The 18,218-nt window shown below is 31.1% G+C and overlaps 1 protein-coding gene across 5 annotated transcripts; it reads left to right on the top strand.

Moving 5' to 3' along the window:
- The first annotated feature begins 8,163 nt into the window (after positions 1–8,163).
- Positions 8,164–17,925, top strand: LOC123228960 (protein phosphatase methylesterase 1-like). Of its 5 annotated transcripts, none has more exons than XM_044654488.1 (15): positions 8,164–8,379; positions 9,143–9,220; positions 10,907–10,991; positions 11,075–11,145; positions 12,495–12,609; positions 12,725–12,804; positions 13,420–13,504; positions 13,592–13,672; positions 14,833–14,927; positions 15,018–15,068; positions 16,490–16,570; positions 16,839–16,862; positions 16,985–17,057; positions 17,147–17,224; positions 17,681–17,925. In XM_044654488.1, exons 1-15 carry the CDS (start codon positions 8,252–8,254, stop codon positions 17,711–17,713), a joined length of 1,158 nt encoding a protein of 385 aa, XP_044510423.1. In that variant the 5' UTR covers positions 8,164–8,251; the 3' UTR covers positions 17,714–17,925. The 5 variants fall into 5 exon arrangements, with proteins under 5 accessions (XP_044510423.1, XP_044510422.1, XP_044510424.1 ...); XM_044654487.1 differs by having other exon boundaries at positions 9,125–9,220; XM_044654489.1 differs by lacking the exon at positions 16,839–16,862 and having other exon boundaries at positions 8,166–8,379; positions 9,125–9,220.
- Positions 17,926–18,218: the final 293 nt, after the last annotated feature.

The following is an 18,218-nucleotide window of genomic DNA, read 5'->3' as shown; positions in this document are numbered from 1 at the left end:
TTAATCACCTTAATATGCACCATAAAAATATAAATAAATTTGAAAAATATAAATAATTTAAAAATATAAGGATATGTTAGTATTTTATGTAAAAATATTGATATAAAGGGGCAGAGACAAAGATGGGGACAAAGACAAGGCGGAGAGAAGATATATGTATCTTTGTCTCTAGTCTATCCCTGATTGTAGGGATATTTTTTGTTACTCTCCTCGTTCTGTTCCTCATTTACATTAGAGAATCTTCTCTTTATTAGGCTCGGAAAGGTTAGAGACCCTATATTCAGATCAAATTTGTCATCTCTATATCTTATTCCTTAGATTGAATAAAAGTTTCCTCTATACAAAAGGTAAATTAATTGTTAATTTGTGCTTTTATGGCAACCTATGAAATTATCTTCTTTGAATTTTGTTGAGACAAAATTCAAGTCTTAAACAACACGCTGAACTTTTATTGATAAAATATTTATTTCTTATATTAGATCTATAAATTAATAACTATATACCTATATTATTGACAATTTTGTATAATATTGATAAAGTTTGTTTTGTTGTGATCAAATAGTATAACAAAATTATTGAGCCCTTATTTATGATGAACTTTGCAACGTGTGAAAGTCAATATATTATATTGTATTATTTATAATGGCCCAATTTATAATATTAAATTTTTATGGGATAAAAAAAAAAATATATAAAATAATTGTGTCGTGCAATGGGTTAGGTAATGTCCCTTTTAATTTAATGTTGACATCAGTCCATGTCTCTTAATTAATAAAATAACCCCAATCAAATTGTTAAAATTTTCTTTAGGGCTGATTAAAAAAAAGTTTTAGATTGGACGGCTCAACTTATTTATATTATTATACTTTATATTGATCCATCATAAATAATAAAATATAAAACATTTGTTTTTACACATGACAAAACAAAACTCATACCAAATAAGATTAATGAGATGCGTCTAAAATAAAATAATTTTTTTTACATTATTTAATCTCAAAATTAATGTTGAGACTGAGTAACTAATTTCGAATTTGTATGGGTCGGATATGGAAACAACAAATCTGGATGACTTAATTGAATATCTCAACACCCAACTTAACCCAATTTATATTGACCCTTAAATATTGGCCCAAAAGAGAAAATAATACAATTTTGCAGTGGCCCAAACTAAATGACCCAAAGTAATAACTTGATTGGGCTTCTTTATTTAATTGACATTGACCAATGTCAACATTAAGGATAGCAACATGCATGGACGGATAATAAAGAATCTATATTCTCTACTTACAAGAAAAAAAAAAAATTTCTCTTCCCCTTTAAAGGAAAATTCTTCTTCCCTTATTCCCATCCCCACAGGGAACAATGTAATATGGATTAGGTCCATTAGGGTTAGCTTTATATGATTACGTTATATTAATAATAATTTAAAATTATTAAAAGTAATTTAATATTGAGGGGTTTAGTAGATATATAAAAGAGTAATCACGAGAAAAAAAGATATATAGAAAAAGGGATGAGCCAATAATAGATAAAAAAGGTATATATTTATCCTCACTCTTATCTCTATCTTCACCCCATTTCCTATTATAAAGATTTTTATAGTCCTGTTTTTATCTCTTTTTTTATTAAAGAATCTCTTCCCATTTAAAAGAGTACAAAAAGAAGATCTGATTTAAATGATTAAATTGTCATCTTTAATAAACATCAACTTAAAAAAGACATAACCCGATCTTATGCATAAAAAAAACAATGATGATTGTAAATCTTAAAAAAAAAACATAATTCAACAAATTTGATGAGTTATAAAGATATTTTAGTTTAAATAAATATATTAACATAAAATGGACAATGATGGAGGCGGAGAGGGGATACATGTATCCTCGTCCCTGACCCATCCCTGATTATGAAGATTTTTTCATCTCTATCCCCATTTCCTTGTTTCTATCAGAAAATCCCTTCACTATTAGAGTTGGAGAGGGTCGGAGCCTCTAAAATCAGATCGAAATTGTCATCTCTATTCAACAATGCCCGAAAAAAGTAAAAATAATGACAAAAAAATTGGCTTACAATCATTCATTCCCCCGACACTAAATACATAACAAAGGCAATTACTACCAACCAAGCAAATTCACTAAACCAAAAAAACAACTGACAAATTGAGTTGAACATTATTTATAAAACTCCGTCGACAAATTCAACAACTATATGTAAAATTGAATCTATAAATCAATTAAACAAACAAAATTCAACAATTATAATTAAATCACTTAACGCAATCCCCTAACTACTAATGGTAATAAAAAAGAAAACGCAAAAAATTATCATATATTTGTTGAATCCAATCGTAATTAGGAGAAAACGGAAATAGCCAATCACATAATTCTCTAAATTGATCAATTCAATCAATAGTTCATATATATTCTTTCTTTGAAAATTTGAGAAAAAACCACTTATTAGAATTTAGTATTATTAGAATTTAAACGGCAAAACGCTACTAAATTCACCAAACCCATATTATATATCAAATCAATAAACAAAAATATGTGTAGAATCATACATGAATCCATAACACATCTCCATGTAAAGTCAAGGTTAAAATTCATGTTAATATCATGATAATCATGTATAAAATATGATTAAATTATTAATTTAAAAAATACTCAAATTTCTAAAATTAGGAGTTTTATGTCAAAATTTGTCCAACATAATTTCAACAACTTAAAGGTTCTTAAATACTATTAAAATATTTCTAATAACATATGTACACTTAGTTTGAACCAATCACACATAATAAAACTTATATTTTAGGTTTTGATTACTAACACTTTCAAACACCTAAAAGTATGACATATTCTTGTCATTCAAGGATCAAACTCTTGCTTTGATACCATCTATAGGATTTTGGTAACAAAATTAAATAATTTAAATCATATTCACATCATATGCAATAATGGTAATACGAAATTTACATATTGTTTCAAGAAATAAAGTATAGAAATATGTAAATTACTTTGCACCTTGTAATTTAATTTGGAGTTAAGAAACTTGAATCACTAAAATAAGTGATCTCTTGACTTGCACTCTTTAAGAAGAAAAATGGAAGCTTTCATAGCTAAAAGAAGAAGAAAAGGAAAAATTTTTTTCTTTCAATTTTTTTTCTCTCCCATTTTAAGCCTAAACTTGATATTTATCAAGTTAAATCATGTGTCCATTTCCTATTGGTTGATAATTAAGAGTAAATTATAATTTGATATACGTTGAATAATTTGTACCCAAAATTATTCATACAACTTTCTAAACAGTTTAAAAAGTGTAAAATAACAATTTTGCACCTTTTCTCAATCTTATTTGAAAAGTGTCATTTTTATTCTCGTAAAGTATTAGCCAATCATGGATAAATATTTTCAGCTTCATTGTACAATTTTCTTTCTTGAAATATGGGTGTGACCTTCAAGGTTTATAGTGACATAGTCGTGGGCCTCATATCGGATGATATGTTTTGTTATATCACTGTATAACCCAAAACTATCATTAACCGATATACTTTGTTTTTCGCTACAAAACAAAGCTCCTGTTGATCATGTGGTGTCATCTAGTAATGTCCCATGACCCCTACATCACAATGAAGTACAAGCATCACATAATGCCAAATAAACCTTTCTTACTTATACTTACCATGTAGTCCAATCCCTCCGTCGTTACATCCTGATTAAATTTGGACTCATGAAATGTTAAAATCTAATATTTAATCTCTTGAATATCAATTAATATATCAGAACGTGCCACATCAAAACTTTTTTCATGTGGACTTTTATCTGCACTGGCCAGTATCTTAGATTTTTATGTTTCTTGATATTCACATAGGAACTCAGGAGCATTTAAGTCGAAAGATTCCTGTATGATCATCATCTGTCCTCTCGCTTAAGCAACATATGATCAAATCGGCTTCTGAACGAGACATGATTAGCCTCATGATATACACCATATAAATTATATGTTTCGAAAAGAAGTACAATCGTGATATCTCAGGTCAAAGGATCTATACATTAGTATAATTTACGATATATCATTGACTATATATTAATGCCCATGTGATTATCATTTAGTGGTCACGTTCGATAAACAATATAATATAATAACCTTTGGTCAGTTCTCCAACCATTAAACGGTTCTATTGTTTACCCATGTGTATATCCACTGTGTCTAATATCATTAACTGATATATTATAGTGATATAGCACATGTCTACTATGCAATACTATTGCCCAAACAAATTGCCTATGTAGGGAACGATTTGATGACATTTATTAAAACTCATCGGGACCTCTCACATATCATATGTATGTAACTAATATGACTGTAATATATAACTACAACATATATGTAAAAGTGACATAGTAAACATGTGAAGTATAATAACCTATATGTACCATTCAAATTCTCGTTTAAATTGAGTTAGACATAATGCAGTTGTAATCACTTCGTGGAACATAACAAAAATTTACAAGAATTAATAAAATGGAAAATGGAATGATCAACTATAAATCTATCAATAATTAACTTACCGGAAGAATGTCCCAAAATGTTCAAACATCATCCCAAGTTAACAGTACAACAGTCCTCTACTTTAGCATAAAAGGGACCTAATCATTTGTTTCTATATGGATCGGACTCATGTAAGATGGGTAGTGCTATAGACAATACTCATATTTATTATGTATGCCCCACCGTATGGATTCAATTGTCTTGTTCCATGACAACAAACCTAATGGGTATCAACTAAATGCATCTAGATCGTCCACTAAATGCAAAAAACAATCTTGGATTAATTTTCTATTGTCTAACCCTAATAGTCTTGAAAACGCAAAATGAAAAAAACAATTTTGGATTAGTTTTCTATTGTCCACCTCTAATAGTCTTGAAAATGCAAAATATAATGTTGTGAACTTCACAATGTCCTTATCATTATCTCCCCAAATTTGTTCGTCAATTGCATTTTCAATGTCTTCACAGCTTAATGCCTTATCAACACCTGTGAAGTATTCCTTTTTCAATCAAGGACGCCCTGCATAATCAGCGTAGTTAAATACCTCCATGTCATACCCAAAGATCATACCAATCACTAGCACAAACTCAACAGAGTTGAATCAAACCTCAACATCATTTAATCTGAATCACATTTCTCTTAATTAGTCATTGCGGTTAATTAAATGAAGTAATATCGCATGTATAAAAACAAAGCTAAACCTTGGTTCTACCAAATCCAATAAGCACCCAACATAGGTTGTTTGAAATATCACTCTTTTAATCAGTGTTAGTTTGGCCCTGATGAAGGTTATAGTGTCCATCTTCATCTAAAAATGTCATATGCATTTGAAATTCGTATACCTCATAGAACTAGTATAAGTATTGCCAACCTTTGGCGTTTGCACCAAGCTAGGGTTGGCATTTCGAGGGTTGGCTTTTTTGAGGATGGCTTTTTAGGGTTGGCTTTTTGGAGTTGGCCTTTTTGGGTTGGCGTTTACGCTAAGGCATGGCATAAATGACAACTTGTTCAATGCAAATCTTCAAAAATAGAGAACAAAAAACTCATCCAATGCTTAATTCAATTCGTAAACAACCACCCATTGAACAAATCTATACTAAGAATCCATTCGACATCCTAAAAAAAGGAAACAAACTAACCTACTGTCCTGTCATGGTGTCGTTGGCTGCCAATCCTTGAAGATTCATCCTCATTGTCTGTTGTGATCGGTGAATGCTTGCTTCAATCATGGAATATTGGGTTTATTTAAATCCAATATTATTGCTTGCTTTTTAGTTTTTTCTTGCTTTTTCAGATATTCCCCTTCAAGGCTGTGATTGCTAAATCATGAGAATGGTTTTTTAGATATTCCCTTGCAAGGTTGCCACCAATGTGTCACAAGAGGAGACTTGTCCACGGTGAAAACAAAGATATTTTGGGGTTTTTGCACCTTTGTGGTATATTTGTCAAACCATTGAAATATGTAACATTTATGTATAGATAGTTAATTTCAAGGGCAACAAAATTCAATATCTCCAAAAAATATGTTGATGAACAAAACGAAAAGACCAAAAAACACACAATGAATAATGTGTAATAGGGGTATTATGGTCCATATTGATTGTTGATTGGCTAGGTAGGCAAGCAAAGTTTTTCAAATTAATGGATGCAAATTAATGCATAAAGAGAGAGCCTTTTTATATCGAAGCTAATAAAATTAATTTATTTTCAAAATTAAAAAAAAAAAACCATTTAGAATTGGTTATCTATATAATAACCTTTTTAAAAGAGATTAGAGGCAATATAAACTCTTATCTAATATGTATTAATTTCATTATATATTTATTATTTTTCTAGTTATTATCTCTATCATAATATGAGAGCTTTTGAATTGGAAGATGATATGATTTTTAATTTTTGACATTTGATGCGAACCTTAGCAATACTATACGAAGACTCAACGTTTGAAACGAAAAAGAACTCGGGATTAAATCATCATCCATCCTTCATTATGAGAAAAATATGTTTATATAATAAACAATCATAACCTTAAAAAGACTAACATAACCCATGACCCAATGGATTTCCATATTTCCTAAGCACATTACCTATTTAACTATCCAAAAACTCTAATTAAAATTAACATAACAATTGGGTTTGTAACAAATATTAATTGAGCCCATTAAATACAAATAACTCAACTAATAAGTTTTGAGCTTAAGTAACAATTCTAGTTTAATACAAGTTATTATAAAATAACATAACATTAAACCTACTTAAGCAACCTTGGACACCACCCTTGAAACTTCTTTAGGTTGAAATTACAATAACTCTTGGACTTGGGCTTGAATTAGATTAACCTTTCTTTTAAATCTTTGAAATATCCAATCCCTTTTAAGTGAACTTACCTTTGCCTCTAAGTCTTCAATCAACCCAATTAAGGTTTGCTGTATCTTCTTAGCTCTTGACCTTGTGATTAGTCTAATCGGAATATCCAAAAGAACCTTATTAGACTTGTTAGACTCTTTGGGTCTATTCCAAGCTCCTGAATGTGGTAGTTGCTCTTCCTTGCTGCTGTTAACATTGATGTTTTCCTTCTAATACAAATGTTGTAATGTTAAATGTTGCTTTTGTTGAATTATCATGTGATTAGATCTAAAAGTTTGTATAATTAGATTATATACCATATTGTGTTAATTAAGATTTTGGGTCGAAGACCAGTAATTCTAATTCGATTCAAATTAGAATTGTATAAAAAAATTTCAATTTGACCCAATTCAAAATATGTTTGGATTGACCTGACATAATTCAAATTAATCTAAGATTGTCTATTGTTTCCATTTTTCTAAGTGTGATTAATGTTTTAATTTTTTCATCAAATTATCTTGATAAAACAAATAATAAAACAATTTTCTTGTTTACAGATGATCTAAAAAATTATAAACTAAAACTTTAAAAACATGTTAATAATTTTAATAACTAAATCTCATTTTCGCTAATGAATAATAAAATAAAAATAAAAAATAATCAGAGTAATTATAACTATATAATTATATGTAATATGTAAGTATTTCAAACTGTTGTTGATACTTGTTCGTCAACATTTCTTTAATTTGTCTCTAATAAATTTTACTAAAAATAATATTTTTCTAAACATTTAAATCAATTTAAATTATTTTTCTGTCAATCTTAATACGACTTGAAATTTGAATCATGTCAGATTGATTCGAATTAAATTTTGTGTGAAAATAACTTAATTCTAACATGATTTTTTTGTATTGAGTCATATCAGACTAACAAATTGCCAAATATATATAAGATTAAGTGTTATTTTATCTTAATTTCTAAATGCATATAATTTTATTGGTTTTTTTGGTAGATATTTATTATGACTTTCTCTGCTAAATCCAATCACTTTTGAAAATATTCCAACCAATCGTGTTTATCTTTAATCGTTTACATTTCTTTATTTTACAAAACAAAAAATTGAATTCCGATTCTATAAAATTTTATTATACTTGGAGAAAGAAATTGTGAGCAGGGTATTTTTGTCCGTCTGCTTCATTTACTGGCTAGTTTGGTGATATGACATGGTTATTATTTTTTATCTCAAAAAGATCCCTCTAAGATTGAAGATTTTAAAAAACTCCCACACCGATAATCAAATAAAACAATTTTGGTTTCCTCCAATTCATAGCCTGAGAGAATTGAATTGATCAAACAATGGATTCGTCGAATCTCAGTTCACTACCCGAAGAGAGCTTAGAAGAAGAGCTAGAACAACCGTCAAAACGGAGCGAAGCGCCGTTGCCCACCGCTTACGCCTCTGTTCCTCTTCGCTCTCCCTCTCAGTAAGCTTTCAACTCCTTCTCAATCGTTAACTGTTTACATTTCATGCGTTCACTCGGTTGTTTTATGGTTTCCATTGCGTAAACTTTATTGTTAAGAGCGTGAAAAATCTTTCTTAGTTTTATAATATGATTTCTTTTTAAGATATATATTTTTTTAGCTTTTTTTTTTTTTTATATAAATTCAGTTCATTCATAATTTTAGTTGTATGACATATTGAAATTTAGGGGTTTCTGAATTTTTGTTTTTGTTGTGTTCTTTTCATAAACTTAATTATTGAGAAAATGAAGAGGTTTTCTAATTTGATTTCTTTATGTATTTTCGTAAATAATGGCTTCACTATGTTTCACTTGTAAAGCAAGCGTCGGAAAATTTTTATTCTAGGTAATGTGTTGGTTGATTTGGGATCATTGCATTAAAGAAACAATGAGTTTGGAAAGTGAAATGTTGGCTAAATTAGTTATTATGCCATTTGGTAAACAGTTGGGATAATTACTATGTGCATGTTTTGTCTCTAGTAATGGTTTATGAAATTTGTTCTAGATTGAAAGATTGGAGTCATCTTATTACAATGCATTTTAGGTGTGCCTTTTGAGATTAAGAAAGCATTGATAACTTTTGAGAGGAGTACTTGGAATGATAGATGCCCTTTTTAGGAAACACGGAAATGTTTTTAAGGGAAGCAATGAGTACTATTTGAAAAATTGTATAAAGTGTTTTTTTGCTTTATTTATTTTTATAACCCAGAATCCCTAACCCGCTTAGCAAACTTGAATTTGGAACTGGGGCCTCTGCTGAATCCTACAATCTTTTGGAAGAAGATAACTCTTGGCTTGCTGCCAGGTATGTGGTCCTTAAGATTGGAAACTTAGACCTTGTTGGATCAAACCACATGTTTGATTACTTGACTGTTAGTTTGTGACCTTAGGGTTTATGCTGTTTTATTTGATAAGGGCTTTTTTATGGAAGTGCTCCTTATAACACTCTTATTATGGTTGAACTAAGTGCTTATGTATTGGCATTTTAATATGGATTTGTTTTTTTGTTTGTGCACACATAAATTTAGTTAAACCTCATTTTTGTAGGTAACTTCCTCAAAGGAAAATTAAAAAACTGCTTAAAGTAGTAATCCCTTCCAACAAGTTTGTTAATTTTGGAATTACCTAGGTTTTGATGAATTGAACAACTTTGTAATAGTAGTTTAGAAGGACTAAGAAACATGCAAACTCCATTTGTGAATTGAATGTCAGCCTCTAATCTTAGCAAAGTAAGTCTATACTCTTGGTATAAAAACTAAATATAGGCATAATGTCCCTGTGAGAAAAATTAAGGAAAATAAAGTGATGCTGTCAATGTTAGCATTGTGATTTAATTCTTTCCTACAAGGTTGTTAATATTGGAATTACCTGGTTTTTGATGAATTAAACAACTTTGTAATAGTAGTTTAGAAGGACTAAGAAACATGCTAACTCCATTTGTGAATTGAATGTCAGTCTTTAATACTAGCAAAGTAAGTCTACACTCTTGTTTTTCAAACTGTCATAAATGATATCCCTTTCCCACATAGCTTCTTCATCACCTTCCTATAGCACTAGGAAGTCTGTTCTTCTATTCTTTTTGTTGGCCCCCAATGTTCTGTGATCTAGAACCTTAGCCAACTTTTTGTTGTAATCTGTACAAACTGTGGGTGGAACTCTCTTAGCATGCTGCCTCAATTCATCACCATCAAAATTGTAAGGCTTCAAAAAGTTTACATGGAATGTCGGGTGTGTTTTCATTCTTTTCAGTAGTTCCAATCGATAAGCCACATTTCCCACATGTTTCAACACTCGAAAAGGCCCATCATATTTCAAGAGGGAGACTTGGTGTTGCTGAAATTAACCCCTCAAATTTGAAAAAAGGCAACGGATAAGAGATACCGCAAGAATGAAAGGGATTCCCTTTGTCATTATGTTTGGTGTGGAGAGGAAGCCCTTGAAGAAGGTCTCATGTGTTTTCAACTGATAGAAAAAGAAATAAAAAGCATTCTTTTTGTGGGATAAATGTGAGCTTCTGTTTAACTTGTTTGCTACCCCTAAAGTTCGGGAAATTCATCTTTTCTTTTATCATTATGATTTGGAAACATTTGTCTTATGGTTTGAGCTGAGTAATTAATAGTTTAGTGTGGGGGACAGTGGAGGACTTTGTTGATTCTTCATCTTTTAATTGTCAGGGCTCTTTCTGAGTGCCCTGCTCTTTGTGTTGGGTGTCATTGGCTCTCATGCTTCAAGCATATGTTTTCCTGTACACTGGAGACAACTTGTTCTTGTGTTTTGTAAATTTGGCACTTAATAAGGAAATCTGTTTATTATCGTAAAGGGGGAGAGAGAGAGAGATGGGTATAAATATGGCAAGTTATTCAGATTTATAGGGCTGGCAAAGATATAATATCTATATATGAAGTAATTTCACTAATGTCTATAGTATTGGTATTCTTTCTCATTATCTCACTGAAGGTGTTTGTTTTAATTTACCAAAATTTGCCTGCAGGAGTTCTCCGCAAAAATACTCACCTTTGGATTGGTCGGGCTATTTTGATGAAGAGAAGGATGTCTCCATCCCTGATTCAAATGATGTTTGTGTTGACAATTTCGACAATTTTCTAGTTTTTTTTCTTTTTTTGTAGTTATTCTCTTCTAATATGCTTTATCATGTTAGGTCTTTCATGTATATATGGCAGGAACAGAAGGACCAGTGGTTTTTTGCCTGCATGGGGGTGGATATTCTGGGTATGATTGACTATTCTTCAGCTGAAACTGTTCCTTTTCTATAATGTTAAAAATGAATGAAGATGATTATCCAAGATTGTCTGTAATATATGTAAAATGGTCTGTCGAAATAAGTTGGAAATACAAGTTCTTCTATTTACTAGGCATCTTATTTCATATGCTTATTCTAATATTTTGGTTCCACACTCACAATCTCTGTAAAATTCTGGTTCAGAGAAAATCCTAAGTTGACTTTTGACTATCTTGAATGTGTAAAATTACCTGGAAAAATGATTTAATAGATGCTACTTGGTATTTGATTTTAATCCTAATAAGAGGATTGGTTATGTAAATTGGAAATGCAGAATCTTATGCACTAGATGTGAATGCATGGTTGTTGGTTGATGTGAATAGGATTTAAATAAATTGGTAACTGATTTGAGGTGAAATGGTTTGATAGCTGCTGGAGAGTGGAGACAATAGGTAGATCTAAAAATTTTAGAGCAGAAAGATGAAAAAAATTTTGGGATCAACCTCAGTGATCAGCAATCACACTATTGTTTCTGAAATATTGCAACTAAAACTGGAGGACCCTCATGTAAAGATTTTAAAACTTTGAAAATTTTATATTCTTCTCTTTAATTTACTTTACAGATGCATATACTTTTTTGTCGGAAGTAGGATTCCTAACTAAGAAACAAATATTTTAAGGCTTTGATTGGGGAAGGCCTAATTAAAACTGCTTCTGAAATACTAATTAGGCAAAGAAAGTTATTATAAGATGCTCAAGTAGTCTACGGCCTTCCTGTGATTTTAGAAACCACAGGTCTTCCTTGAACTCCCTAAATTTATAAAACTTAAGTATCAATGAATTAGCAATACCAAAAAAGAAGATTACATATAAATGATATGAATTAACAAAAATCTGTCAAGTAAGTTCTACATAAATAGATCATTAAGTCTGCAGTTTCTGGACTTCACTGAATAGAATGTTGATTGAGGAATATATAGTCAACTTGGATAGTGCAATACAATAGCTCAATTAGTTTTCTTCAGTGACTCAAAAGTTCAAGTCTTGTATTTTTTCCTGATGTACTTTTTTTAACAGATGAGTCTTTTCATTTGTTATCACAATTGGATGGCTTGACTGGTGTACTGTTGTCATTGTTTTTTACTTCCCTCCTGCTTGAGAATTGGTTTCTGTCTAGTCTTTTATTTGATTTATCTCAAAGTTTTATATTTATATATATATATATATATATATATATAAAGAAAACTTCTTTTGAATTCTTGAAGACAAAATCAAATTAGCATTATTTGATTTTGAATTCTGACTTTATGGAGGTGATTAACTGAATTCATTTTGGCAGGCTTTCATTTGCTTTATCAACTAGTAAAATTAAGGAGAAAGCTCGGGTAGTTGCTTTGGACCTGAGAGGACATGGAAAATCGTCCACAGAAAATGATCTTGACCTCTCTGTTGAGGTACAGATAATACTTATTTGAAGAAATACTTAAGGATGTTACAGTTTTTGTGTTGTGGAAGTTTCTTATTTTAGCTTTGCATCCTTGAGATTTAAAGCAAATTGTATGCATGCAGACTATGTGCAATGATGTTTTAGCTGTTGTAAAGGAAATGTATGGAGAATCTCCTCCAGCAATTGTGCTTGTTGGCCACAGGTTGTGCTTCTTAAATAAGTTATTCCCTTTTAAGTTGTGTTGCACATGTACCGTGTAATACATTTTCAGAGGTCAAAAAGATGCTAAAACTTTTAAAGGCAATAATCAAATAGTATTTGTCAGTTGCAGGGCCTTTATTTTATGTTTCAGTTATTAAAGATTCTTGCTGATTATTTTTGTTTTTTGAATGATTTTAGTCCTTAACTGGCGTAAACATTTGAATGATTATATTAATATGTCAATAAAATAAATTCCTGGGGGAGCATGTACATCATATTGGCTCACAACACAGGCTAGCCTTTCAGTAGCATTTCCCTTTGGACAAAGTGGTAACTTTAAATCTATTAGCTTGCTGTTGCTAAATGCTTCTATCAGCTGAAGATATCTGTGCTGCTCCTATCGTTTTTTCTAGAAATGAAAATTGTGCTATCAGCATGTTTCAAAATGTATAACTGCACTATTTATCAAGGTTCTGTTTGCTAACAGAAATTACCACTGATGATGACTTAGGCTGTTAATTAATTTCTTCTCAAGAGAACATTGTTGTTGCATTCATCTTCTGTCTCTCTTCTCCTGAGGTCAACTATTTATATGACTGTTGACATTAATGTACAGCATGGGAGGCTCAGTTGCTGTGCATGTTGCTGCAAAGAAAATATTGAGTACCTTGGCTGGGCTGGTGGTTGTGGATGTTGTAGAGGTTTGGTTTCTAAAAACTAACATTCTCATTATTTTCTGTCTATGTGCTAAAACATGGTATGTCAAGTCATATTGGTTGTCATTTTAGGGAACAGCTATGGCTTCATTGATACATATGCAGAAAATCCTATCAAGCAGAATGCAGCACTTTTCAAGTATTGAAAAAGCGGTATGTACATTTCCTTCACACCCCAATTGTTCCAGTGTTTTCATTATTGACAATATTGATGAAATATTTTATAGTTCAAAGAATATTGATGTTGAGGTTGGTGTTTGACCTCCATTTTTTCTGTATTTTATGATTCACATGTGCCATGGTTTGAACCCAGTCCCCGATGACCTTTATTTTTATCTCAAAGATGCCCTGCTTTTATCAACCACCTACTCTATTGTTTGTATATTGTTTTAGTAAATGCAGAATATTGTTTTCTTTTCCCTTGTCTTTATTGTACAGAGTGGAATTGGATTAACTCTTCCTTGGATAAATAATATTTTATTTAAATCTTAAAAATGTCTTTGACTGGGTTATTCTATCTCCTAGATGGGTTAGTTAAATTGATTTTCTTGTTAACTGGTTATTACTTCTCCTTCTGTTGAATTATTTATTTACTTTTTTGTGTCAAAGCTAACTAAGCATGTTAGAACTTTGGATTAATACATTAAATTTTTTCTTGTATAGGAGCTGTCCTCACCAATCTTTGCATTAGATCTTCTAGAGTGTGGTTAAAACTTCTGCAGTTTAGCTATATATTATGCAAGTACTATTTGAGAATCAGTTGGATTTTGTGGGCTGACTTGATGTCCATGTGTCTGTTGTTTGATCAAACAAGCAAACAGTGGATAATTATGAAGAATTTAACAAATAGATGAAAGTTTTATTGTTTTAGTTACCCTTTTATATGAAATGAGAAGATAATAGGCCTATCTATAGAACATTCTGATAATAATGAATATAGGTGGTAGAGTGAATATATTCCGTAAATTGACATCCTAGTTAAAAGAACTTGAAAGCATACAAATACCCATTTCAGTATTAAGCTGCTATAATATCTTACCACTGATAAAATGTTACTTGTTGACTGATAAACTGCTGACATTGACCATGGACCCAAGACTGATCACCAGATTATGGATGAATCATCATATTGATATAAATAATTTAAATGGCATGTATTGGGTTGAAGGCAACTATGGATGCCAACAGCATTGGGGATGGAAGTTGAATGTTAAGACAATCTAATCTACCTTGAAATGGGCCAAAAACTGTGATGTAGTGTGTTCTGCTTACCCTTGATGTTTGTCTATCTCAATCAGTTTTATAATTTACAGATTGAATGGACTGTCAAAGGAGGTGCTTTGAGAAATATTGACTCTGCTCGTGTTTCTATCCCTCCCACGTTGAAGTATGATGATTCAAAGAAGTGGTAAGTGCATCTGTCATCCTAACGACATTCATCATCATGTAATTTCCAAGTCCTTGTGCTAACATGTACTGTTTTGACTTTATGCTGCAGCTATGTGTATCGAGCACAGTTGGAAGAAACTGAGCAATATTGGAGAGGATGGTATGATTGTTATTTGGTCACACTTAAAAGTATTACATTGATATGCAGATTAACATTAATTGTAGGGCATAATATAATATGAGTTTTCTTCTTTAGACAGATAATTATGGAAAAAGGAAGGGTAAAGCTCTGTCAACATTTGATAATATGAGTTTTTTTCTTGTTTTCTTATTTAAGAAACAAACTTTGATAATAGGAATTGTTGTAAGGATGATTTTGACAACTTGGCTTTAAAATCTAATATATTTTTTTTTAGCTAAGTAGATACTTTCATTAATTTACTGAATTTCCCACTGAAAAATAAAATTATAGATATCATTATAATGGAATAGTGTTAACATTTTCATCTCATAATGAAACCATTAGACTAGAAATCACACTCAGCAAATGTAGCACAACAATGCTGAGGGCAATGGTAGTGCCATAGAATGTTGTGGTGCTTGGATAAAGATGACTTTTGTGATGGGAAGATTGGGTATTGGCAATTTTTCCTTTTAAGTTGTATGGATTTTTAGGCATGTACCATACACTTGTCTGGTGAGATGACCAAAATATTTATTTTTTGCCTTGTTTTCAAGGATATAGTACATATATCGTATATGAAATGCAAATAACTTGGCTTCAACATGGTAAATGTGTTTAGAATCTTCATCTATTTATATGTATATTGAACTTCATTCTCATCTTTGAAATTCACCTGCAAAGATAGATCTAATGGTAAGATGAAATGTGGTTTAAATATACAAAAAGGGTTCACCATTTACTTGTGAAAAGAAGATAATACCTTTGATTATTTCGTTTAATTTTTAAGTGTTCATCGTTGAAGGTTCCTTTTGGTTTAACGGGAAAGAAACCCACCTTTTTCTTTTTGCCATCCTTCTAGTCAGATTTTTGTCATTTAAAGTTTGGCAGCTCAAATATCAAAGTGGACCTTCTTAGGATATAACATCAGTTTTACGCTAGCTATCAACTTACTCTAATAGTCCCTGTATATTGGCTAAGGAATGTGCAAGGATTCAACAATTAAGCTTGGACTGGGTGTAACAGAATAAAGGAATCCTGTAGTTAACACACCTTGGGCTTTGAGGCTTGCTTAAATTCAATTTATCTCTTAGAATATCGAAGCCTTAAATTGCTTTGGTGGCCAGAGTAACTGTTGATCATCATAATTGATGGCCAAGTCAATAATATCAAAGTTTAACATGAAAATATTCCAACTCTAGTTAAGACTGTTTGTATTGCTTTACGATCTTGTTTGTTTCTGTAAACTTGTTTCTCAAATCTCTTTCACATGGGAAACAATTAGATGCCTTAGTAGATACTAGTAACAAGCATTTTGATGTTAGTATGTAACCTGATGTTTATCTTTCTCTTCAGTTTGCAAAAATTCATTTCTATTGAACTTTTGAATTGTTTTGCAGGTATGAAGGGCTTTCGGAGAAATTTTTGTCATGTCCAGTCCCAAAGCTCTTGCTGCTAGCAGGAACAGACAGACTGGACAGGTTGTCTATTTTAAGTCATACTGGATAATTTTTCAAGTTAATAGATATCATTATCCCAAACCATTTTTAATGGAACTATTTCTTGGGGAATAAATGTTATAACATGGATAAGATTTTTTAGGTACAACCAAACTTGCTTCACATTATTCTAAGCAATATTATATAAATAAATGTCATAATCCGAAGCTTAGTAATTAAGCAGTAAGTTTCTAAAGATTTCAGTTGTACTTGAAGAATTTTCTATGCTGACTGATTCGCCATTGTTCAGTTCCAAGGGAATGGAATTGGCAAGATGAGATTACACTTCAGTTTTTTCTTTAGTAGTGATTAGTTTCCAGCAAACCATATGGCTGCTGAATCATGAAAATTCTCCAACTTGATATCCTGAGAAATTTTCTCACTGTACTGTAACAGACCTCTCACAATTGGGCAAATGCAAGGAAAATTTCAGATGGTGGTTGTGAGGCATACTGGGCATGCTATACAGGTCCACATCAGTTATATTATTGAGACGTTCTTTATATTTACAGACTTAGTATTGAACAATTTCAAGTTTCATATGACAAACTGTTGCAGGAAGATGCTCCTGAGGAATTTGTGACACTGATACTCAATTTTATATCTCGGAACCGAATTGGCCCTCATGGAGTTGAGGTTGGTATCCATATCCTGGTTTTCAATCTGTGCCGATCCATCCTTAGTCCTTTTGTTCTATTAATAGATCAAAATGTTTCTAATTTTATCATTAGAATAGCATTTTATACTTGATAATAAGGAATATCATGCTGGTCAATCTTGCTTTGTGCTTATTGTTTTGATAGTAGTAATATTATAGATTTCTAGTGGTATCTCAAAATTTCTATCCCCAGTAACACATAATCCTATGTAATGTTACTCTGAGAAGTATCAGTTAATTTATTATCTACAAATCAGTGCCGTATAGAGTGGCATTTCACTTGAGATGAAAATTTTGGGATCTTACCAGAGATTTGTAGCATCACTCTTTTAGCTTATTTACATCCATTAAGATAGAAATTATTTAGCAATCAATTCGTTCTTATTGCTTTAAACTTGAAAATAGGATATATCATGGAATCAACTGTGTTGCAGATACCAGGACTCCGTCGGCCGTTGCAGTCATAATCTTAACAACGGGAAACCCCTTGCACACTGAAATGACAATGCTCTCTCTCGCTACTTCTTTCAGTAAGAAAGCATCATTTCTTATTTATGTCTGTTTTTTCTTTTTTACTTTATTTCGGTGAAACTGGTGGAGCATCGTGTATGATCATAAAAATATCGTGCTATGAGCACAGCTTTAGTAAATATGGTTAGTGGTGTTCCTTTTGGTGTGATTTTGTCTCTTGTTTTTAAGAAATTATGAGGCTGTTCGTTTATTGTTATTTTTATTGTGTTTTATGAGAATTCTTGAAATAATGAAAATTTTTTATTTCAGTTCATGTATTGTATATTATAGTTTGAAAGCACATGTGGTATGTTTGCTATTTTTTCCTTTTTTTGTCTTTCTTCTTTTCTCCCTTTTCTTCCTCACTGCTTTTTATCTTTACACTTGAAAACACTGGGTTTTTGTTTTTTTTTTACATTTTTTCCCCTTGTTTTGTTCCCCTCTTTATTTTTTAAAATCTTA

Source organism: Mangifera indica, chromosome 11 (genome assembly GCF_011075055.1).
Source record: "Mangifera indica cultivar Alphonso chromosome 11, CATAS_Mindica_2.1, whole genome shotgun sequence".
Lineage (NCBI taxonomy): Eukaryota > Viridiplantae > Streptophyta > Magnoliopsida > Sapindales > Anacardiaceae > Mangifera > Mangifera indica.
Note: the sequence above shows the minus strand (reverse complement) of the source record. Positions and strands in the feature narration are given on the sequence as shown.